Source organism: Lagopus muta, chromosome 2 (genome assembly GCF_023343835.1).
Source record: "Lagopus muta isolate bLagMut1 chromosome 2, bLagMut1 primary, whole genome shotgun sequence".
NCBI classification, from domain to species: Eukaryota; Metazoa; Chordata; class Aves; order Galliformes; family Phasianidae; genus Lagopus; species Lagopus muta.
This window is the reverse complement of record NC_064434.1, coordinates 58,924,379-58,949,145: the sequence shown is the minus strand read 5'-3', so window position 1 is coordinate 58,949,145 and position 24,767 is coordinate 58,924,379. Positions and strand designations below refer to the sequence as shown.

The window sequence follows — 24,767 nt, the reverse complement described above, 5'->3', positions numbered from 1 at the left end:
TATAGAGAAAAGTGTGATGTGATAAAGCCACTGATTTTAAATTTGAGTGTGCTTATTTAGGGTTTCTAAGAGCATATTTGACATGAAAGTCTTTGCAGAGCATTTTATGTCTTCAAGCAACAATCTTTAAACAAACAAAGCTGAAAAATTCAGATAAATATTTCTGTACTCAGTTTAATCTTTCTTTTCTCCATGCTTTTCTGGAGATAATGAAATGCAATGAGATTGCTAACACTGGTGACTTAGAAGCAATTTTGCAAAGTACAGTATTTCTTAGTTTTAATGCCTGGACTCACATGACCCAAATCTCAATTGTAATTCAAAACAAAAGTACTGTTACTGGTTTAAATTACGTTGCTAACCAAGCTAATTGCAGCTTTATGTGTAGGTGGAGCACTGCATGCATTACTTGTTCCATAAAAGAAAAGACTTACCTTAAACTGATTTTGCATCTTATATCCAAATTGATTCATTTTTTTGATACGGAGAGCTGGCACTGCTTTGCCATAATGTGCCGATTAAGGGGATTTTTTCCTCTAGATTTGAAGTAGCTTGCAGTATACTAGCGTGTTTGTCCACTGAACACTTAGTCTGAAGTAAGAGAATAGCAGTGATGCTTTGAGCATGCAGTGGGGACAAGAAGAGAATGCCATTTCAGATAAAACTGAATGCCTGTGGAAACTCATGTCTCTGAAGTACTGCAAATTCCAAGCTGGTGGAGTTGGTACAAATATGCCTCTAAAGACTGTTAGACTCACAGAGCAGTAACTACTTAACCCTGCTTCTTTTGGGAGAAGTTGAGGTTAAAACTCTTCTGCTTATTGTGCTCCTCCTTGTTCTGGCTCTCAGTTGCTTTATTTGTAACAATACTTTGGATACTTCTGATATGGAATATGGGCAGGATTGTCAGTCCTCTATTTTTTATTTTAACTTTGTGAATAAAGGAGCCCCAGGAAGTGCTGTATCTTAGCTCTGTTTTCCATTGAAGTGCCAAAACTTATATTTTTGTGCATTTCACTGAATAATTGAAGTTTTAATCCATTTTTCCCTGTGTTTTAGACTGCAGTTATTTTTTGTGTTTTATGCAGAAGACTCACAATATGCGGAACTGAGAGGAAAAAGACACAGATAAATAAAATAAAAATCCCTGTAGGATACTGGATCTGATGTTAGTGGGCTTTTATGAATTTGTCTGGGATTGCATTTTATGGCTAACTCACCAAGTACTTGAATGTATCTGAAAATGGAAGTTCAACTCATCCTGCATTTTGTGTTTCTACCTGCTGACTGGCACTCATTTCATCATGTGGTAATGCTGGAAAAATGGCAGGAAATAATGTGGCGGTTTTTGTTTTAGGGTGTTTTTTTTTTTTTTTTCAGGAAGAGGAAGGAGCTGAGAGCAATTCCTTTGTTCAAAATAACCTTTCTTGGCCTTTTCAGTCTTCATTGAAGGGAAGTGATAGAGTGCAGCCACAGGATTGCACTGAAAGGTCTTTGCCCTCTAGCAAGAGTTAAGCTTTATATCTCTGTCTTCTAGACATCACAAATTGTGCTAGGCGAACACCAAGTGCTACTTATTGACAGCTCAGTGCCTGCTGTCTGGTAGCAGCTTCCTTGCAAAAGTTTTCATTTCCAGAGAATCCAGTGGAAAACCACCTGGCAGTTTGTTTTCCTTCAGGGGCCTGTGTCTGTGGCACAAGGCGCTTCCCTTTGCTGTAGCCCAGCTTTTGTTTCTTTTCGGATGTATTTAGGATTAACCAGATGGTTTAATTAAGAAATGACGTAACAGGAAATAATAAGAAATAATAAGGAAGTTAATATGGAGCATAACAGGAAAAAGAGTTCTATATGAGCTGTTTGAAACCATTGTGAGCTTGTGTGTGTAGTAGAATTTGTTAATCAGTACTCTTACTATGGAAACTAGACCTTTTGCAGCATGCAAAAACAGAATTGAAGTACAAACATATTTCTGTCTTTTTAAGCAAATCTCTTAGTGAGTAGAAATTGCAGTAACGAAAGTCTCTTTTAACTTTGTTTGCCTCCCTACTTTCTATCCTCCCTATCCTACTTTCTAGGATATTTCATTTGCATTGGCTTTCTATAAAGAAACTGATTATTTGATAAGACACAGGCTCTAGATGTTGCAGTTTGTTAGCTATTTCCCATTTTCTAGCTATTTCACTTGGGAATTTCTGTCCAACAGTTGATGCAGTCTTTCTTTTAAAAAATTGAGTTCAGTAAAACAAAAGAGACTCCTTCCCTGTATAACAAAGTAAAATGTAATTGCCTTTGTAGGAGCTTCAGTAAGCACATCTGTTTTGCAGACAGGCTTTTTTTGTTTTATGTTATGTATTTTATCTATCCCAGCTCTGAAGCTGAGATAGTACAGTGAATCCTTAGGGGTGATTCATGGAGCAGTGAAAACTGGGAGATCGCACAGGCTATCACCTTGACTGTTGCGTATCTGCTATGATAGATGCTGTGACAGACCCATAAGACCTTTACTTATAGAGGGAGCTTATATTTGTCTTATACAGTGTCATAAGCTGCACTGTGTGCTTAGCTTTATCCAAACTCCTCTATTGAAATTCAGCCAGAGTAAGTCTGATTTAATTGGTGGTGTGCTGTAATTAAATGGAATCAGTGCTGTTCACTGTTCCAGTGAAGAGTTGGTGGTTTGAGCAAGGGGCAGTGAGGTGCCTGCAGCCTTTCACTCTGAGAGATTGCTTAAGTTTTGACATTGGTATTAAAGATCAAATTGTCAGGTTTTTATACGGACTTTGAAGACTGGCTGTTGAGCTTTTGCTATTCAAGATAACATTAATCTTATTTTTTCTCAGTAGATTTGAGAGAACTTCTAAAATACTTAATTTATAAGGGTTAAGTTCATGCTGTTATGTAATCTGCATGATTTCACCATATTGATCTTTATTAAGTAATTTATAGGCACTTTAGAAGCTGTGATGCTTATATACACCATATAATTACTGTTCTTCTGTGTGTTCCCACTTAAAAATAATTTTGAATTAGAATTAAGTGGAATAACCCTTGAGCAATATAATGAATAGAGAATCTAAGGTATATTCAGTATCTTAGCATATAGAACAAACAGCAGTACATTCAAGCTAGGTTAAATGCTTCTTGTTTGAAACCATTCAATAGATTTCTGCATTTATGATTGGGGTAAAATGTATTTTACCCTTAAGATAACTTCTTTAATCGTAATTCCTTCCTTTCCTGATGAAATTCTATTTTTTTGCTTGTTTGCTAACTGTTATATTTTCTGTAGCATTTACATGATTGCAGCATTCCAAATGCTAGGAGTGATATTTGTTGTGTATTTTATCAAATAAAGTTTTTGACTGATTGATCCTTCTGAAATGAAGGAATATATGGTAAATTTACCAGAGAACCTGTGGAGTCTCCTCCCTGGGGATCTTCAAAAGCCACCTGGATATGGTCCTGGGCAGCATGCTCTGGGTGCCCCTACTTGGGCAGGGGTTGAGCTCCATACCCTTCTGACCTCAACCAATCTGTGATTCTGTGATTTTATAAAACAGTTTAAAATGCAAAGACGAAGAATGAAATAATTTTAGGCATATTTCAAATCCCACTGAGCCTAGGCCCTGGCTTCCCTTAATCTTTTGAAGATTCAAATAGGAATTGTAAAGGTTGTGCAAAAGTATCAGACAAATGGAAGAAACCAATGCGGAACTTTGCTAGCTAATCTTGTTATATATTTCATGTAACACTGCTTGGACTTAACCTGTACTCTATTTATATCACATATTCTGTATGCTAAGAGCATGCTTGAGAAGAATAAAGCATAAACTGGTTGATGCACAGCAAGTTGTTTCCCACTACTGCTTTCTTGTTGTGCCTCTGAAGAGTTTGTTCACCTTAACATTAAAATAAGGTCTTTAAAAAAGCTGGAGGTGAAAATATGAGCATCCCAGAAAATACAAACTGAAGATGTCATACCTTCAAACTTCATGATAGATCTTGAATTTCCAATCTGTGTAGAAAAACTTTCTTGTTCTTCATCACTTCTAGAAATAACAATGGGGAGAGATGCAATAAAAGTTAGAACTACCTCATCTAAAGAAGAGTTATGTATTTAATGTTTTAAGACAGCTTTGGCATTTTCTGTAGTAAATTATTTTGGCAATCTTCTTACATCTATTTGCATTTGATTTTACTTACCATCTTGACTGTTAGCAACAATGTCTGTGTCAGAATGATTTTTTTTACAGAAATATGCTGTTCTTGTTGCATAGGTTAAACTTGGGGGGCAGAGAAAAAAGGGAGGGAGGAGAGGAAAGATGGGCTTCTCAACACTTATCAGACAGTGTGTTAGCATAAATGCAGCCTTCATAGCACAGGTGTGAAACTTCTTGTGTGATGTCACCCAGTCATCTCATGCAGAGCCTTTCTACAGACGGATTCCTGGGTTCTGTCAGAGCCCTGAGAACACCAACAGGCCCTAATAATAAGCCTCACCTTGGGTCTCTCTTTCATCTCCATGGTCTCAAGAGCTTTACTTAAGCACAGACTGGGGACTTTAGTCCTGCTGTGCTGTTTGTCGGAGAAGTATTGGTCTCCAGCTCAGCCACAGTCATGCTTGTGCCTGGCCATGAAGCCCAGTTGATCCAGACCTCAGCTCACCACCTGGCCTGATTGCAGCTCAGCTTCATTGCTGTGATCCTTCTGATAGCTACTGGATCTCATCAAAACTGGTGAAAAGCAAGGCAAAAGAAATAAGCATCCAAACCATAAAGCAGTGAAACTTCTTCACAATGATCATTCTTTATATCCCCATTTGTCTTCCTATAGTCTTTGTCAGGGGACAGCCTTCAAGGTTCTTTCTGTACCCTCATATTTTGCCCATCCTCAAATCTTCTGCTGTCTGTGTCGTGGTCTGCATGCACATCTTCAGCTACTTTGAACTTGTCATTAGAAAATTAGATAATAAGTCATTTTTGTTCTCCTAATCCAGAGCCTGGATGTGCTTTTTTGATCTAACTATGTGTTCTGTTGCCATCTGTAAATTGAAAGAGATGAATATTTTGAAAGAGGCAGCAGTCTGAATGAAAACCTCACTGACTGCTGAGATTGAAGTTTCTTCTCTCTATTGCAGCTTCCCTTTCCTGGTGTATTTTTCACCTGCCTGATGCTAACAGCCCATGCATGTGAGACCCTTCCAGGAGCATATGTGATTTATCAGAGACAGATTTCAACAAGATGGTATAGTTTTCTTACATCTTAGTAAACTAACTTGTCTCACAAAAGAAGGTGACAGAAATTTGTGTTGGCATCCAGTCAGAAGTTTAGGACCAGGTGGCTTTGAGCAGTGATGCTGTGGATGTGAAAGGGAGGTGAAGTTGAGAGAAGCTATGAATAAAAGTGGAAGGACAAGAAAACGTTTTGGGTTAATTTAAAGAAAACAGCATGGTCTCAGCTTGTAACATATCAAACGGAACTCAGTGCAAATTTTTTTCTCTTAGTATTGGACAGCACCCACACAATAACAGTTAACTAAATAGGCAACACTCGCTGAAACAATTTCAATTTATGCATAAAATTGGTCAGTTAGTAATTTGTTTTCATGGTGCACTGCTGGTTCTACTATACTTACTACATTATGCTGTTCCTGGAGTGTGTATTTTTTTTTTTTTTTAATATTGGCTCCATAGAGTTTGGTGTCAGTGAAAAACTTGACATATAGCATTGCTGGTCTCACCAGTTGAGCTATGGATTTCTTTTATTTTTTAATTACTGTAATTGTGATAGCTATATCTTTGTGTAATACCTCTATTTTTATTGATCTGCCAGCTTAGCAAATGGTGTGCAAGACCTCTCATTTCTTAGATATAAATCCCACCAGTGAGTAATGATGGCTACCTGTGAACTGTTCAGGAAAGTCTTTGTTTCAGTACAGACCAGGAGTAGGCCTCTTTTGTTTTTCCGTTTTCTAGTTAAAGAGCTTGAAGATGATAGGATTTTCAGTGTACACTCACTTCAATACTGTTACAAGTATTTATCTGCTCATCTTGGTAGCCATAGGCAGTGTGGTTATCCAGTTAAGAGAGCTGCTGGCTGATGAAAATTGCTTTTGTTGCTCTTCTGTATCCTTCAGTCATAGGCATGATAATTATCCCTTAAATGCCAGTATGTTTTTATTTTTATCTAGCTGTGACAGACGAGTCTTCCAGCAGATTTTATTTCCCTCCTACGCTTGCACAAACTTTCACATGATGCTTCAAAAAAGGATCTGAGATGCCAGGCAAAACCCAGAGCTGATTTGTTTAAAGCCTTAATTAAAAACCTTATTAAATAAATTGAAAGTTATATTACTGGTGTGCAAACCAAACATTGTTCTCTAAGGAAGCTATTTACACAATGGGATTTTTAGTGGGATCTTTTGTCGCATAATGTGTCCTAAAAATGTATTTTCTGAAATAGCCTAAGTACTTGTTTTGTGCTATCACTACAGATACTGTTAAGGCCAGTTATTTTCCTGCGTCTAAGAGAGAAAGTGATGTCTAAGATATAAAGTTCACATGTATTAAGGACAAAGAGATGACGAAATGTGTGACCAGCAGGTCGAGGGAGGGGATTCTGCCACTCTGCTCTGCTCTCATGTGACCCTACCTGCAGTATTGTGTCCAGTTCTGGAACCCCCAATGCAAGGACATGGCGTTGTTGGAGCGGGTCCAGGGGAGGGCCACAAAGGTAATGACAGAAAGCTGAAGCACCTCCCCTATGAGGACAGGCTGAGAGCTGGGGTTCTTCAGCCTGGAGAAGAGAAGGCTTGAAAGAGATCTTATAAGGCCTTCCAGTATATGAAGGGAACCTACAGGAAAGCTGGGGAGGGATTTTTGTAAGGGTATGTATGCAACAGGACAAGGGGAAATGGTTTTAAACAGGTAGAGAGTAGATTTAGACTAGATATTAGGAAGAAATTCCTTACTGTGAGGGTGGTGAGATACTGGAACAGGTTGCCCAGCGAGGTTGTGGATGCTCCCTCCCTGGCAACATTCAAGGCCAGGCTGGGGCTTCTGAGCACTGTGGTTTGGAGGGAGATGTCCCTGCCTATAGCAGGGAAGTTTGGAACTGTATGATCTTAAAGGCCCCTTCCAACCCAAACCATTCTATGAATCAATGATGTAAAAAAGTTGGTTGCTACTTGCTATGCAGATGTGTGTGTAACAACTATGGAGCTCCATGTGGTTCTGTGAGTGATGGTGCTGTTCGTGAACTTGTGTTTCCAGAGTAATCTATCATAGAATAATTAAAGTTGGAGAACACTTCTAAGGTCATCTAGTCCAACCATCAACCTGTCCCCTAACTGTGTCCTTCAGTGCTACATCCATGCATTTCTTGAACAGCTCCCTGGGCAGGCTGTGCCAACGCCTCACAACACTCTCTGTGAAGAAATTTTTCCTAACCTCCAATCCGAACCTTCCCTGTCACAACTTGAGGCCTTTCCCCCTTATCCTGTCTTTGTTTCTTTCACTACAGCCTGCTTTCAGGCAGTTGCAGAGAGCAATAAGGTTTCCCCTGAGCCTTTTCTTCTCCATACTGAGCAATCCCAGTTCCCTTATCCTCTCCCTGCAAGACAGACTCCAGACCCTTCACAGCTTTGTTGTCCTTCTCTGGACGTGTTGTTGTATACTTTTCTTATAGTGAGGAGCTCACAGCTGAGCACAGTTCTTGAAGAGTGACCTCAACAGAGCTGGAGACTGAGGGACGATCACTTTTCTGCTACTGCTAGCATTACTATTTCTGATACAAGCCAGGATGCCATTGGCCTTCTGTAGGGCCTCCCTACCATTAGGCAGAGAAGCACTCTCTCCCAACTTGGTATCATCTCTAAACTTACTGAGGGTGCACTCAATCCCCTTGTCCAGATCATCATTAAAGATATTAAACAGAATGAGCCCCAGTACTGGCCCTTGGGGGGAATATCACTCATGACTGGTCTCCAGCTGGATTTAACTCCATTCACCACCATTCTCTGCATCTGGCTGTCTCGCTAGTTTTTTTTTTCCACCCAGTGAAGAGTACACATGTCCAAACACTGGGCTGCTAACTTCTTCAGGAGAATGCTGTGTGAGACAGTCAGGAACCTTACTGTAGTCTAGGTAAGCTATAGCCGCAGACTCCCCCTCATCCACAAGGCAGGTCACCTGGTCAAAGAAGGAGATCAGTTTGGTCAAGCAGGACCTGAATTTTGTGAACCCATGCTGGCTACATCCGATCCCCTAGTTATCCTGCACATTACCTCTCACCATCTGTCTGTGCACTTATTCGCAGATGGTTATTATCGCCAAAGGTCACATCTTTTGTCTTTTTTATAGACATAATCTGCTGAAGTGATTCCAAGTCAAGCTTGTAAAATTCAGGGCGTTCACACTCTGAAAACACACTTAAGGGAAGCAGGTTATCTTACCATTTGGTGAAAAGTGCACAGAGCTTTGGGAGTGTTTTGTCATTGCTGATGGATTGTAGTTTTAGCAAGACATAGACATCACCTGCTGTAGTAAAGTCATCCCTTTACAGCAGTGCAGGGCTTTTACAGTATTTCAGCATAGGAATTGGTTCTAGGAATTGGCTCCTTCACCAATTCTGTATGATGTAATGGGTGAAACAAAGCACTCTACTGTTGTGATAGCTTTTCGGTTTCTGTTCTTTGTACATCACTGAGATGTTTAAATGTAAGTTGCTTAGGTGGAATATACTGCTGTTCTTAGGTCAGTATCTAAATTGTATTGTACCTACCGTGCTACCCCATGATTACCTCCTGGTGCCTTTCATATACTTACAGCTCTTGTTGTTTGGTCAACAGACTTCAGCACAGTTGCAGTTCCTTTGGTATGTGTTGTGAATAGTGCAATAGAGGAATAATAACACTGCTATATTTAGTTTTCATTAACATATGAGGTCCCTCTAATCCTTTTAAAGATATGCTGCAAGAGCATATTTGTACTCTTGTCTGAGCATATTACAGTAGTTTTGATTTCAGTGATCCTTTGTGACAAGAAATAAATTGAGCAGTACAGTGTTTGTGTACTGTGAAAGCTTCTGTTTGGTTGTTCCTTCTGACTGGCTTCTCTGACATTAAGGAAATGAGACCTACAGATACCAGCTGTATTGCTGCTTCCTTTAGATCTGATTTCAGGGATCTAGCTCTTGAAAATGGGTTTCTGAAAAGTGTGCATTTTGAAGTATATCCAATCATTTAAACTCTTTTTCTGTCTGTGAAATGGCTCCACCCTCTTATTTTTTTTTCTTCAGAGCCGGTAGGCTTGTTAATTTTTTTGTGAAGTGTTGTGCCTATAGTAGTACATTCATGTAGGTTAAAAGGATGATCCATCACAGGGGTGACGTGATGTGCTTTGTAATGCATTTTGACTTGCTGCCTCCATTAAATGCACTGTGTTCAATGAAATAACCAAGTGCGTTGAACAGCATTGTGCCGGGTGATCAATGCTTGGTATGCTGTAGCTGGTCTATTCCATCCCCATCCTGTCAGCTGAAGTGGTAGCAGTAGAGTTGATGTTGTCATCGCTTCCTCAGAGTTAACAGTGAGGATAACACATGGTGTAAAAGCTGGCACATCTGAATCATCATTTAAGGCAGCCTGCAGAAATAAGACTACGTTAATTAAACTTGATTGATACCTAGAAACTGTAGACAAAGCCCTAAGGCCTAGAACTTATTGGTTTTAGGCTTATGTTTTGACTTCTCATGCAAGTATCAGAAATACATGAAGCAATCTGTGTGTTGCCCACTCTGCCTACTGGAAGACCTGTGAAGAGAGTTTTCAGTCTGTGTTTTCTGAGATGACTCCACAGAGCTTATTACAATGATTCAGATTCACCAGTAGCGTGCTGTGTAACATCTGAGCATTCATATAACCTTTTACACAGCCATGAAGATGTATTTATATTTTGTGTTGCTTAGATTCAAGTGTTTGTGTCCTTTCTGGTTTTATTGCATGTGAAATATAGAGGCGAATCACTAACTGTTGTAAACCTAAAGCCTGCAATTATATTGTAAATCTGGTTTCTATAGAGCCAGTGGTAAAGGGCTGTCAATGCTGCCCAAAACCAGCAGTGTGCTATCATTATAATTACTTCACTTTGTGAGTAAGTTTATTCAGCTGCAAGAAATGGATTTAGAGAATCAGTAGGCTTTGAGATACCATCTACTCTATTATATAATATTGATATATAGTAGAGCTATTAGAGGATTGTGCCACAGATGTAAGTTTTTAAGCACTTTCTTTATGATGAACTATATTTTCACTTTATAGATTGATGTCTTTAGCATAAATTATTTCCTCATTTTAACAGCTTTAGTTTTCATTACAGAATGCTTTTAGGTTATTTCTTCCCCTCCATATTTCCTTCATGTAAGTGGGCAATAGATGAATAAGTATGTGAGCTCAAAATATCCCGTATGAAAAATATTTTCTTATGTAAATGCACGTATTACACATTAGTGAAATCACTGTTGTGGTGTTTGGAGCTTTATATTACTACACGGATTGAGAAATTTCAGAAGTGTAATGAACACATAAAGAAGAAATTTCAGCTTTCATAAATATTCCAAGAAATTTATCTGCTTGAGAAAGTGAGTTCTTGATACACATTTATAATGACGAACAGTTTTTGAGAACAATTTGAATTGTTTGATGATTGATTGCTGAATATATTTTTTTCCTTTTCCAGCTGTCCATATTTATCAGAGAAGATTACACCTGCTATACCTGCAATTGGTGGGATACTTTTCTTTTTCGTGATGGGGACCCTGCTGCGTACTAGTTTCAGTGATCCTGGTGTCCTCCCCCGTGCAACACCAGATGAAGCAGCAGATCTAGAGAGACAAATAGGTAACACTGAAGGTCTGTTTTCTCCTCGCTTTCCTCCCGAGGGTTTATGTGCTATATGAAGGCGATGTGCTGCTCTGTTCCTGGGAGAAGTTACTCCTGTTTTTCCGCAGTAATTGTTCTGGAGTTGCTGTGTCCACTGACACTGCAGTTGAGTGATTCCTGTGGAAAGGCGGTTGATCAACTCTTCAAAAAGACAGTAAACAAAATGCTGGTCCTGGAGAGTGATAGTTATTACTGTGAATACTTTTCAGCAGGCATTGTAGAACTCTGACTGTAGTGTGCAAGAGAATTTTTGAAGTGTTTTTGACAAGAAAGCTGATGTTGCAAAGGTTATTGAGTTGTACATCTTTTAAAGTAATGTATCCTCACAGTTTGAAGGAATTTAATTAGATTATGAATTATGTTGTGAAAGGATCAGATAAGCCTATATTAATGTACAGTGTTGCAATTTGATACAGTCTGGGAAAAGCTGTACTTCAGTTACTAATTGTATGTATTTTTTATCTGTTTAGAGCTGGCACAAGTAAAGGAGAGTGAGCTAGCTTTTAATCACTTGTCAAGTGATTAAAGTGTCAAGTTCTAATTGTGGAATTTCTAAAGCTACAGATGAACTAAATAGCATTTGCTGTCTAGATAAGAAAACACGGGATAAATTTGCAGTGCTACTTCATAAACAGTATTTGCTTATTTTTGTACTAAGCAAGTTTAGTAACAGCTACTTCAAAATGATACCCTAGGAATTCATTTGTTCTGAAGTTGTTTCAGAGAGATTCTCACTCATATAATTGAAAAAATATGTAACAGGTGTATATTAGTGAAACTGACTGAAGGGCAAAGTAATTTGTTTGATTATATTATGGAGTAGGGTTGATTTGGTATATATATGGAGCAGGAGTTCTGGTTTAGTTTCCTCAGAAAGCATTGGTATGAATATGGCACTGAACCATGCCAGTGAGTGGAAATGATAAAGAGTTTTAGTCAAAACACTAAAATGTCACATCAACATTACATTTGTTTGCTTAAATTTGAATGCAGACGTGATGTAGACATCCTGAAGCTATGCCTTCCACATATAGAAATCTGTTGGACAAAGGAACGTTCTTAAGGGAAAACAAAAAAGCTGATGACTTGAAATTGAGACCTTTTTGAATCTTGAACTCAGAGGAAGGGTAACAAATTCGTTTTTAACAGCTTCCATATTTTAGTGGTTGTTTGAATCTCATGGGTTCATTGTTTAAAAAATATATCCTGAAGACTCAGTTTCAGAAAATTGCTCTTGGAGGAACAAGAGTGATGGTTGAGTGCCTTCTGGAAAGGCACATGTTGTTTTTGTTATGGATTATTTTAAGAAGTAGGGTTTCAAAATAGTGATGAGTTTATTGGTTTTCACTACAGCAAGATCATTTTATTTTGCCAGGTTTGGAGTGTTCCGAGCACAGCTGTTACAGTATGCTAAGTCATAAAGTATAAAGGTGTCTGCATAAACAGCATTTAGTATGCTTCAGTGAAGCGAAGTTAATGCATTTGATACATACTACGTTCAGCAGCTATTTTTACTTGTTCCATGTATCCTTTGCATAGATTTGAGATCTTTGGAGCTGTGTAATCACATAGGATCTGGAAAAGCTTTCAGTACCAACAGAGCAGTCACACTGGCAGTCACATTTCTGTAAGAAAAGCTGTATTGCTTTTTTTCTACACTTGGACTAATTGTGCATAGTCTGGAGCCATCTGATATGGCCACAAGGGAAGAAGGTTGCATTTGGTCAGTCATGACTTAGCTTTGGCCGAGGACCATACTGTACATAGACACACAGAAGTGCATTGTTAGATTTTAGATGATCCAGGTAGCTCAGTGCTAATGGGTGAATTGGGATATGGCACTTGGCATTATTTCAAAACAATCTTTGGTCAACCTGGTCTTTATGTTCATAAGGAAGTAAAATCAGAAATGGAAGAAGCATACTGTATTGTCACTGTAGTGGAATGTGTTTCTATTGAGAAACTGAGTTGTGTTCAGATACAATGATTCCAGTTCTCTTTTGTGTAATAGAAGAATTCCTAATTTTTGCAGAATCCAGATATGTGGACAATGAATGATAAAGTTCAAATTCACATTGGGAAATGTTAACAAATATCTGAGGAAGACTGACTTCAGAGCTTATTTTTTTCAGCTTTTAGTACTGCTATCACTGTAGAATCAAATAATGACTACATAATGTGCTGCACAGAAGTATGTGCAAGTTGCTACAACAGATAATGGCATTAGATTCAGAGATGGGAAGGAAAGAATCGAGAGCGACGAAAAAAACATCTCAGAACTATTTGTGATCACGTGGAGGAAAATGATAATTTCCTTCTTCGTTCTCCTTTCCCCCATCAGATTTTTCTCAATAAAGTTATTCTATGTAGGAATTTTTGGAAAGAGGATGGAATTCAAACATATATGTTTCTTCCTCTTTGTATAATGAAACTATTGCAATTTTTAAGATGTAGAGTTTTGTTTTTTAAAAAAGGCATTTTAAAATTGCATTTCCTGTGTAACTTCTATAATTTCTGTGACCACTGTATAGTTTTTTTGTTTTATTAATGCAATGTTAGTAATGCAATATTTGGAGAGCAGAGGACATTCTTCACTAAAAATTTATGATTGGAAGGTAAATATTTTTATTAGATACCTGAAATTATAATGTCTTTCTAATTGAATAACCTTCCTTAAGAAGGAACGTGTTCCCCTGGAGAACCTTTTTAAATCTGCCAGAACAGTTTCTCCTGACTGTTTCATAGTGACAATTCTTTCCAGAAGTCCTGGTTTTTCTCTCCTTGCAGTGAAGTGCAAGTAGCCTTTGTTTGCCAGTCATCATCCTGGTCTCTGCTTTTCTGATGATAAGTTCTGATGATAACATCTGAGCTGTTTCCAAAGAATGAGAGTAGATGTTCATAATACCTGATATATCTGTCATAAAGGAAACAGTGCTGCTTTTGAAATTAAAAAAAAAAAAAAAAAAATTAAAAAAATTAAAAAAAAGATGAATGGTTATTTCAAAATTAAAAAGAACAAAAGTTGTATATTACAGTTAAATTCAAACTTTATCAAATTTGAGATACAGAGGTATTTTTAAAATGAAATTGTAGCGAATTTTAAGTGATGGTTTAGAAAGGAATTTAGTCTTCATCTGTTTCTCCTAACTTACGCAAATGCATTGGTTGTACACGTGGAAGTTGGCCTTTTACCTTTTCAGAAAGGCAACTTTACTGGGACACTGCATTGCCTCATCAGAAAAGATTCTCAGTAGGTCTCACCCTCCACTCTGGAGGATGCTGAGTAGAAGCCTGCACTTTGCAAAACATGTTTTAAAACAGTACTAGGAGAAGGGAAGTTGACCAACTGTTGACCAACTGTTTTTCTTTCATTTGTTATATTAACAAATCTAGAATAATTTGCAGGAGTCTGTGTTTATACAGCGAAATGGAAAATTACTACTGTATTGACTCTAAGGTAGAACGTTTTTAAAAGGAAGGAGCAACTTTGTGTTTTCATTGTGTCAAAACGCTATTATTTCCCAAACTAATAAAGTAAAGGCAATAAAGCGTCAGAGAAAAAATGCAATTTTATTAATTTTTCTTTCCATAATCCCCGATTAAGTGAATGATCAAGTCTTGTGGGGTAGAGTATCTGAAGGCTCTCCACAAATGTCTACATTTCTTTAAATACATTTCTTGGCTAAAGATAGGACCTTGTGGTTGGTTAGAAGCCACCTGCAATCACGTCATGGCACTTCTTTCTGCTGGTCTTCGGTTTTGTTTTTTTTCTTCTTTGATGAAAAGTACTGAGAATAATTTAGTCCTGTTATAATGTGAGATCCTTGTAAGGAACTTATGTGATGCATTAGATGAGGGAAACCATTTTAATTCTGATTAAAGTAAGAATAACCGTATCATTGCTTCCTCTGCTGAAAAACGAGTGTGCTGTATGAAAGCAAGCGGTCCTCAGTTTAGAACGGAAAGTCAGGTCTGGTCCTTTGAAGTTGGACCACCTACACTGATGGCTGACAGTTTAACTATAGAAAAATATTACCTATAATTTCTTAAGCTGTTTCAGAAGTAATAAAATCCTCCTGAAGAATGGGAGACTTTCACACCTGCATTTGAGAGGAACAGAGAGGAGGGTAAGAAAAGCTGGAAAGAATAGTAGTATTTAGGTGCTGTCCTATGTTACCTGCCATCTCTGTAGGTGCTTTTTAATTTGTCATCCTTCGAATTTCTTCAGACCCTAAAGGAAACTGAAATTAAAATCCATTAATGAAGGTGCTGCTGGAATTTACTAGCTGATATCATTGGAAATAATAATGATGGTGCAGTTGAGAGGGGGTAAACTTCAGAACAAAACCTTGTATAATCTGTTCTTTTTATGTAAAGCAGCTCAGCTTTTTAATGGAAATGCACCTTTTCAATAATTGCATATAAAGATAATGGTGGTGGTCTGCAAAAAGAGATTGCAAACCAGTTGTTGAAGTGTAGCTATTAGGATTTAGCTATCTTGCTGTGACAGGTGTTCTTTAGAACTATATCCAGCTACTTTGTGAAATGCATGAGCATTTTGTAGACCATGTTTTAAATATGCTTTTGTTAAGGGATTTCCCCAATTTAATCACAGCAAATGAATACTTCAGCGTTTATATCCAGTATCCATATATGCAGTTCTTATTTGTATCTATGATTTTTGAATTGCCTTTGGTGTAATAGTCACTTTAGAGATTTTATGATGTGCAGTATAATTATTTATTCCTGTAGTGTGGCAGAAATATAAACAGGCTATGAATATTATCTGGATATGTTTTGGTCCCTATTTAAAGGATGAAGCATTTTGATTGCTTTGTAGTTGGCATGAAAAATGGCTTAGATGTGTTATTTTCATAATCCTGCTCATTTGAGCTTCAGAAAGCTTATAAAGATGCAAAAAGAATCCAAAAGGAGAAGATAAATTTTCCATGAATAATAAAAACCTAGACAGATAAGGTTCTCCTGGATGACTGGAGGAAGGGTCACATCACTCCCATTTACAAGAAAGGGAGCAAGGAGGACCCTGGGAACTACAGGCTGGTGAGTTTCACCTCTGTGCCTGGGAAGATCATGGAACAGATCATCCTGGATAACATGCTTGATCACATGAGGAGTGGGTGTGTGATTCGAGACAGCTAGCACGGCTTCACCAGAGGAAGGTCATGCTTGACCAATCTGGTGGCCTTCTGTGATGGAGTGATGGCATCGGTGGACAAGGGAAAGGCAACTGATGTCATTTACCTGGACTTGAGCAAGGCCTTTGACATGGTTCCCCACCACATCCTTATCTCCAAATTGGAGGGATGTGGATTTGATGGGTGGACCACTCGATGGATAAGAAACTGGTTGAAAGGCTGCAGACAGAGGGTGGTTATCAATGGTTCTGTGTCCAGGTGGAGGCTGGTATCGAGTGGCGTCCCCCAAGGGTCTGTCTTGGGATCAGTGCTCTTTATCAGTGACATCAACAACGGAATCAAGTGCACCCTCAGCAAGTTTGCTGACGACACCAAGCTGAGTGGTGCAGTTGACACGGTAGAAGGAAGGGATGCCATTCAGAGGGACCTTGACAGGCTGGAAAGGTGGACCTGGGTGAACCTGATGAGGTTCAACATGGCAAAGTGCAGAGTTTTGCACTTGGGCCGGAGGAATACCAGGCATCCATACAGACTGGAAGGAGTGGTCCTTGAGAGCAGCCCTGTGGAGAGGGACCTGGGGGTCTTGATAGATGAAAAACTTAACATAAGCCAGCAGTGTGCCCTTGCACCTCAGAAAAGAAATGGTATCCTGGGCTCCATCAGAAGAGAGGTGGCCAGCAGGGACAGGGAGGTGATTGTCCCCCTCTACTCCGCTTTTTTGAGGCCCCATCTGGAGTACTGTGCCCAGGTCTGGAGCCCCCAGTACAAGAAGGACAGGGAGCTGTTGGAGAGGGTGCAGGGAAGAGCCACGAAGATGATCAGAGGACTGGAGCACCTCCCCTACGAAGACAGGCTGAGGGAGCTGGGCTTGTTCAGCCTGGAGAAAAGAAGGCTGCGGGGTGACCTCATTGCAGGCATTGCAGTACCTCAAGGGAGCCTACAAACAGAAGGGGAATCAACTCTTTAAAGGGTTGATAGCTGCAGGACAAGGGGAAATGGTTTTAAGTTGAGGGAGGGGAGACTTAGGTTGGATGTCAGTGGGAAATTCTTTACAGAGAGAGTGGTGAGGTGCTGGAACAGGCTGCCCAGAGGGGTTGTGGATGCCCCGTCCCAGGAGGTGTTCAAGGCCAGATTGGATGAGGCCCTGGGCAGCCTTGTGTAGTATTAAATGTGGAGGTTGGTGGCCCTGCATGTGGCAGGGGGGTTGGAGACTCATGATCCTTGAGGTCCCTTCCAACCCTGGCCATTCTGTGATTCTGTGATAAGGCAGATGACAGCACTCTAACAGTGCACTTCTTGTTATGGGGCCTTGACGCAGAAACAAGTCCCCATGGGTTGTTCTAAGAAGTTCTTTTGCTTGATGGTGTCCCTCTGTTTCAGTAACGGGAAGGTGGTGGTCGTGTTCAGGATTTGCTATTCAGACGCTGTACAAACAAGACTTCGGGTTTTCTGACCTACAGACAAATAAAACAGCCAGTGGCTTCTGCTCCAGACATTTTTCAAACTCAGAAGATTCCTGGAGTTCTCCATTGCTTCAGGATTCGATTTAAATTTGGATCCTTATAGTGCTTGCTTCTAGCTGTCGATAGCTTTTGATTCCTTTGGGCTTTATTCACATATTTTTTACTGGTTTCTGTTTATGTAGTTCCCTCAGGCATGGGACCGGAATTGTTTCCCAGATGATTATTAAAGTTTAATTCATTACCTTTATTCTCAAGGGCAGTGAGGGAAAGCATTCTTCGCCTTTGACAGGTTGAGAGAGCTGGGGCTGTTCAGCCTCAAGAAGAGAAAGCTCTGTGGTGGTCTGATAGCAGCCTATCAATATCTAAAGGGGAGCTACAGAAAGTAAGGGGACAGACTCTTTACCAAGGTCTGTGGTGATAGAACAGAAGAAATGGCATCAAGATTAAAGAGGGTAGCTTTAGGTTAGATGTAAGGAGAACTTTTACAGTGAGGGTGGTGAGGCACTGGAACAGATTGCCCAGAGAAGTGGTGGATGCCCCATCCCTGGAGACTTTCAAAGTGTGACTGGATAAAACCCTGGGCAACCTGATGTAGCTGTGATGTCTTTGTTCATTGCAGGGGAGTTGGACTGGATGACCGTTAAAGGTCACTTCCAAATCTGAGGATTCTGTTTCCTCTGGTCTAGATTGCTGGCATCTACCCATCCTAAACTGTTTCCTGTGTTGCTGACAACTTTAATAGTTTCAGAAATTCAGAAATTCAGAAATAATGATTTCTTTTATTTAATGAAAAGGCTTCTATGTGAATTTAATATGAAAGCAAAACTACTGTAAAGCACATTAGCTGCCTACAGTAACAGCAGTACATTTAAAGTTTAGAAAGCATTAGCACAATTTTAAGAAGCACTCTAACTTACTTGGATGCAACATCCAACATTGAGATGGGCTGTTTTTCTAAGGGAGCATGAAAACCAGGAGCAGCCTTATGTGACCAGATCAGTAGTCCATCTATCCTGATGTCTAATCCGTGATCAGCAGTGGATGTGCACAGAAAGAATACAAATGCCTTGCTGTACCCTTATTGCTTTCCCTAACCTACAGCTTAGGGACTTCTAAGTTAAAGTCTATGCATAATTTTTATAAATGTTTTTTAATGTCTTCTTTTTACTGAAGCTGATAAAACTTCGAATACTGCTGTATGTTCTGAGTTTAACTACATTTGAGTTCTTAGATGCTGTTCCATTGTAGTGGCCACAGTAGTTCTGACTTTTTGAAAGACTGTTTTGCAGGCTGTTTATAGTAAAATAACCAGGCTTATTTAGTCCTGTATTAATGACGTTGCATTGTCAACACTGAATTTTTCTAGTCTTTGTCACTTGGAATTTTGAAACCTCTTTGCAGTTATGATTTTTGTCTCCTTTAGCTCATTTAGCAGAGGGTAGTCTTCAAAAACTGGAAAACATTTTTAGATTTCATTAGGGTCTATGAAGTTAAATCTCTGTGGCCAGCGCAACATAGGTGTTTCATGGAATTGTTCAATGGTATTAAGAAATACCGCTCACAGATGCAACTTAGGTATGCTTTTCTTCCTGTCCAAAGGTGGGATATGAGATTGATGATCATACCTGGTATTTCATGCTTTAAACAATATTCTTAAAATCTAGTAGAAATATGTTTTTGTATGCCAGCTAAGTCTTTCAGAAAGCTCTTGTGCCATATGCTTTTTTCTTTCAACAAATCACTGACAATTACATCTGTGTCTGGAAGTGAGGTTACATTTCACACAAAGCCCTAGACTTAAGGATGGTGATGCAGTTCTTCTCTTAAGAAAATAGTGTGCAACATTTTCCGAAATCAAGGCACTTTTCTCTAAAGTATGAGCAATACTTGGTCAGTATTTCTTGTCAGCTTTCAGATAAAGAGTTATGTGTGGAATGCAGTTAGCTGCTACTGGTTGTCCAAGCTAGGTTCCCAGTATTGTTTGTCCCTGAAATTACTGTTTGGAAACAGAGAAATGTTACTTAAGTTCTTATCACTTAAAAAAAAAAAAATAAAAAAAAAAGAAAAAAACCCTTTTCTTCTTGTATCCCCCTATTGTTAAGTATATAGCTTCAATTTAAGTAGTTAAACACTGAGAATGCTTTTCTTAGAGGAAGCTTATGTTCTTATGGGGTTTCTGTTATTGTTCTTCAGATGTTATAGGTCATACTTGAAGATTTTTCATTGCATTATCTGTTTCTTTCAGCAGGAAACATTGGAAGTACTCATAGTTATTAATTTTGCTAATCGTATTGTTTGAAGGTGGAAATTGCATCACAGTGGCAAACCTTGCATGATATGGTCTTGATATGTTTGTGTAGTGATGATATGGAGAGACCTTCTAGAGGGGGTTTGTTCCTAGTATTGTAGGAAAATTGACCAAAAAGGCAAATGCTTGAGTGGAAGGATCCTGGTGATATGTATACAAAATTCCAGGCTTTGTCTCATACAAACATCGCCCCCAATTAATAATGAATGGAATAATTTGAGCAAAGTGGAATATGTTATTGTATTAGAAAAAGATTGTGCTGTTTCTCCATTAAATATGTGAAGCAAGTTTTCTTGAAGTCAAATACCTTGGTCCTACAAGGGTATGGATTGTATCTTTGGTGGCTTTTGTTTAGTTTCTTCTAAAATAAAAATGCTGGAGCCCCGTCTAGTGCATGAACACTTAATGCTGCAATAGAGAAGTTGTAAAATGTGTCACAGCAAAGTACCAGAAAAGGATTGGTGGCAACTCCATTAGTGGGAGAATTCTATGCTTATTTTATAAAATAGCTTGCCTTGCTATATCATTAATGGGTTGGAAAAGAAAAATGTAGAAAAGCAATGGTCAAACAGATTTATCTGTGGAGGGTAGTTCTGTAAAGGTTAATCTTATTATGCCTTAAAGGAAGGAACTGCATATATTTAAAGATTGGCCTGCATTTGAACACAAGTATGAGCAGTCCAATTGAAGCCAACTACAGTCCGAAAATTAGTGAGACCAGGACAAGGCAGGTACAAGGCATGTTTAGCACATTCAAGATAGGTAAGTTTGATTAAATCCAGCACTTTTGGTTTTACTCTCTTGATAGCTCCCAGAAGGACCAATAAATAAATAAATAAATAAATAGCTAATAAACAATGACTAAGATCGGATTTAATTATTCAGTTAAAGACTGTGGATGAAATTCTGACTCTGTTGCGAGTCAGCAAGACAGTTTTCATTTCGTTTAGTTTGCATCAGCTTTTGCCCATGGATTTTGAGATAAATTTTCTTCAGTTAGAGAGCTGGGATTGGCTGTGCCTGTGAACTTGAACTTCACTGCACTGGTTTGGAAGGAAATCTTCTTAGAAAAAACAGTGTTGTAAATGGAACAGGATGGCCAGTAGTCTCCCTTTTGCACCAGAGGCAAGGAAAGTTGCCTTTGAGATTCTGCTAAAGCATGTAAAAATAAAAAGACAAAGCAGGGCACTTCTTAGTGCTTAAGAAGTAATGTTTTTTGTGTTTTTTTTTTCAGTTGCTGTGCATTTTCTATGAATAAATATTTCATTAAGGAAAAAAAAAAATCTAAATGGTCTTGGTTGTGATTTGAAAGTCATTTTCTTTTGATGGTTGTACATATTCAATACCTGGAACTTTCTATGAGGAGAAGCTTTTAAATGTTAGTGTTATTTAATTCAATGCACTGGCATTTCTAAGCAGTGTTGAAAGCTACAATTACATAAACATAAATATGAAATGGGAATCATTGGTTTATTAATGAACTAGTAGTCATAAACATGTTTGAATGAAGAGTTAATTGGGGCTAATGACCTACATTTGTGTTCAGAACTTAATAGTCTTTCTTAACTCTTAGGTCAAAAATGGATATAACGCTGTGTTTTGTAAGGTCTATGAACTTATATAAAGACTAACAGTATTACAAGCCTGCTAGTGATTATGTCACTGAAAGTATAATCTGTTGAAGCATATTTGCCTTTTTCAATGATAGCAACTAACATCAGCAATAGAGGATTTTCATAACCACAACTTTGTACTGTTTTCTCCCCTGAATTTTCTTCCCTAACAGTACTGTATTGCATTATGTGGGTCGGTGCTAGTAAGATGTTATTTCACTGTTTCCCAGTACTTACTAACTTGTAATGTAGAGGGGAAAAAAACACTGTGTATATGAGAATTGGCCCCAGAATTGTATGAAACTCTTTCCTGTTTGGATCTAGGAATTGGCCGTAACTCTGTTAAGTGTTGAACAGCATAAGCACAGTTGTGCTCCACCCTCAGAAAAGCGTATTTTCAGCTTACTTCTGAAAAAGAAAGCACATAAGAATAGGTTCTCTGTATAACCTGGAGAAATTAAGTCATTCTTTTTGACCTCGTCAATTTTCATACCTGCTAGAATGCTTCAAAATCCATCGTTTAAGTAGTTAAGTTTCTTTTAACCACCATAAACATAAAAATGAATAAATATGAAACTTAAGATAGTGTCTCTATCACATCTTCAGCAACTTTTATTGTGTAGTTACGCTTCAGCATGTAAATAAATACAGTAGTAACTTATGTGCAGCACTTGTTTAGTCATAAATATGATGGTAAGTACTACTGGCCTTGAGGTCAAAATCAGTATTATTGATTGGTATGAGAGCCACACAGTAACCTCTGCTTCCATGGTCGTAGGACTTGGCTGAGCATTCCAGGAACAGTGCAGGGTCTGGTTGCAATTCAATACAACCAAACACCTGACAGGGTCTAACAAGCTGCTTCTGAGCAACTGTTTCTTTAGTACTCACCACTTCTTTCCCGTATGGGATGCTTAGGAGCCTCATGTTTTGATTCTCTCATTTGCATCTATTGCACCTTCTTCCACTTCCTTTCCCAGGAGATTCAGAGGCCAACTTGTTTCAGTCCTCAAGTTTGCAGTGGTGTTCCATAGATACTTCTACTGATGCATGCTTCTGGAGTGAGTGAGGAGGTTGCACATGAGAACTTCCTAAACTGGATTTGCTAATTCTGTTATTGCACCTTTACTATCAGGTCTACAATTACACTAATTTGAATGCCTTTCTAAGTAGGAGGCATTCTGGTTCCCACCTCCCCCAGACTGACAATGTGTAGATTGTAGGCTGTGCAGATATCCCTGCAGGCTTCACAAAAATGGCACCTGGAGTGATATTTGTAATAATTTGACCTCAAACACCAGTTATGGATCTTGGAGTCATCCGGCCGTGCTTGCCCAGCGTTAAAGTGATAGAGATAACTTAAACATAGTTGTGAAGGTGACCCTGACTTCAAAATGCAGTTGCATTCATGTATGGGGGAAAAAAAATTGGTTTCATTTCCCTATTGATTTTCCTGTTCTGTGTATCTGAAAGTAATAAAAAATATATATTTTTTGTCACTTCTGTGACCTGATTTGATTGTGATTTCAGAAGAGCAGATAAACTGACAAAGAGGTACTGCTTGTATATGTTCACCTTTTAGAGTATAGCTCAGTTTGGGAGAATTTGAGGGATGAAATTGAACTTCAGTGATGTAATCTTATCAGTCCTTTAGCAACTGATGGTTGCTGATGTCCATAGATCAAACAAACAAGAAGCCCAAACCCCACCACTTTTTCCAAATGCAATTGTTGGAAATGATTTTTATGCAAAAAAACAAACTTCAAGATTTGTAAAAGTAACACTGGCTGTTAGATTTAAAATTTCCAAAAAGCAAAATCTGTGAATGTACTCCATTATATCACAGCCTTTAAGAGGTCTTAGAACAACTGATTTTACTTGTACTATATGCCAAGCTCTAATGATAGTGCTGCTGAGGTAAACATGTAGGTTTTATACTAGATTGAGCCTACACCCTCTGTTATTTCTGCTTTCAAGACTAAAATGTTAGCTTCTTTTATTTTAAGTGATTTCCTGTTTAAAAGGTAGCTTTTCTTAGTTTCTCTTGACAAGTGCTGTAGAAGTTCTACAAACTTCTTGCTATTACAGAGTTTTAAAAAAAGAAAAAAAAATAAGGAATTTCCTAAGATGACTTGTCCAGATGGAGGCTTTTGAAATAGTCATCTGAAATGTTTTCCCTTTTTAAATGAGCTGATGATCAGTCTGCTTTCATGTTCAGAGATGAACATCTTCCTTAGATCAAACTTGTATTTCAAGGTTGAACTGAATAAACTCTGTTGAAAACATTTGTTTATGTTTTCACCATACTGTGCTACTAGCTGTCATTGTTTGTAATGTATTCTCAACAAACTGCTCAGGGATATGAGATTGTAAGATTTTGGGGCTCAAGGTAGCTGTCAGCATCTGAAACTTTATTTTGGGCATTGCTTTGTCATGTTTTTTTTTTTTTTTTTTTAATTCAAATTAGTTGGTTGTGGATGCTATTTGTAATTATGTTTCTTCCTATCTTTAAGAGCACTTATTCCAGGAGAATGAGAAGGGTAGAAGCCAGTTCAAGTATATGAAGTCGATACAAACTTGTAACTGTAGGTCCCCGTCAAGGATGGTTGAGTGCGTGCAGCATGGCTCATGTGCAGAGCCTAATGTATTGTGTTTCCCTGTTTAGATATTGCAAATGGCTCCAGTTCAGGAGGATACCGCCCCCCTCCCAGAACAAAAGAAGTGATCATCAATGGACAGACAGTGAAACTAAAATACTGTTTTACTTGCAAGATTTTCCGCCCACCTCGTGCCTCACATTGCAGCCTTTGCGATAACTGCGTAGGTGAGTAAAAAAATATATATATGGCATATGTTTAGCTTGGTAACGCTATGTATGTATGTATGTTATGAATGCTTCAGAAATCAGAGGGAAAAGAAACGATCAGAGTTAATGGCAGGGTTACTCATGAGAACACTTGCTGTGTTCATCCTTTTTCCTACAAACTGTGTTCAACGTTAAGAATTTTAGAAGGCAGAATATGAGTAGTTTTGACCTAATGCATAAGTTGTGTCTAAGACAGAAAAGAGAAACCTCTCCTATGCATGTGCCTTTCCTATCCTGCTCTGCTAAACAAAGAAGCACCCAAACCAAGTGAGACCATGCGGTATCTGCGATGAAATTTCTAGTGCAGAGGGACCAATCTTTAAAGGAGTCTCAGCATTGTTTCCTTTCCCAAACTAAATTGCAGCCAAGGAGCTGCTTCTCTTGTTAATTTTGTACCAGCTTTGAAAGGCATACTTCTAACA

At 38.5% G+C, this 24,767-nt stretch overlaps 1 protein-coding gene across 7 annotated transcripts in view; it reads left to right on the top strand.

The window, feature by feature from the left end:
* ZDHHC14 (zinc finger DHHC-type palmitoyltransferase 14) overlaps positions 1–24,767 on the top strand; it is a 515,017-nt gene that overhangs the window by 451,273 nt on the left and 38,977 nt on the right. For 5 of the 7 annotated variants that reach the window (XR_007374980.1, XR_007374981.1, XM_048935637.1 and 2 more), the window contains exons 2-3: positions 10,737–10,909; positions 24,145–24,303. Coding sequence is in view for 5 of the 7 variants with exons in the window: in XM_048935634.1 (XP_048791591.1) it covers positions 10,737–10,909; positions 24,145–24,303 (332 nt within the window). In the remaining 2 variants the exon portion in view is untranslated. The remainder of the gene's footprint in view (positions 1–10,736; positions 10,910–24,144; positions 24,304–24,767) is intronic. The other 2 variants (XM_048935635.1, XM_048935633.1) reach the window with 1 other exon arrangement.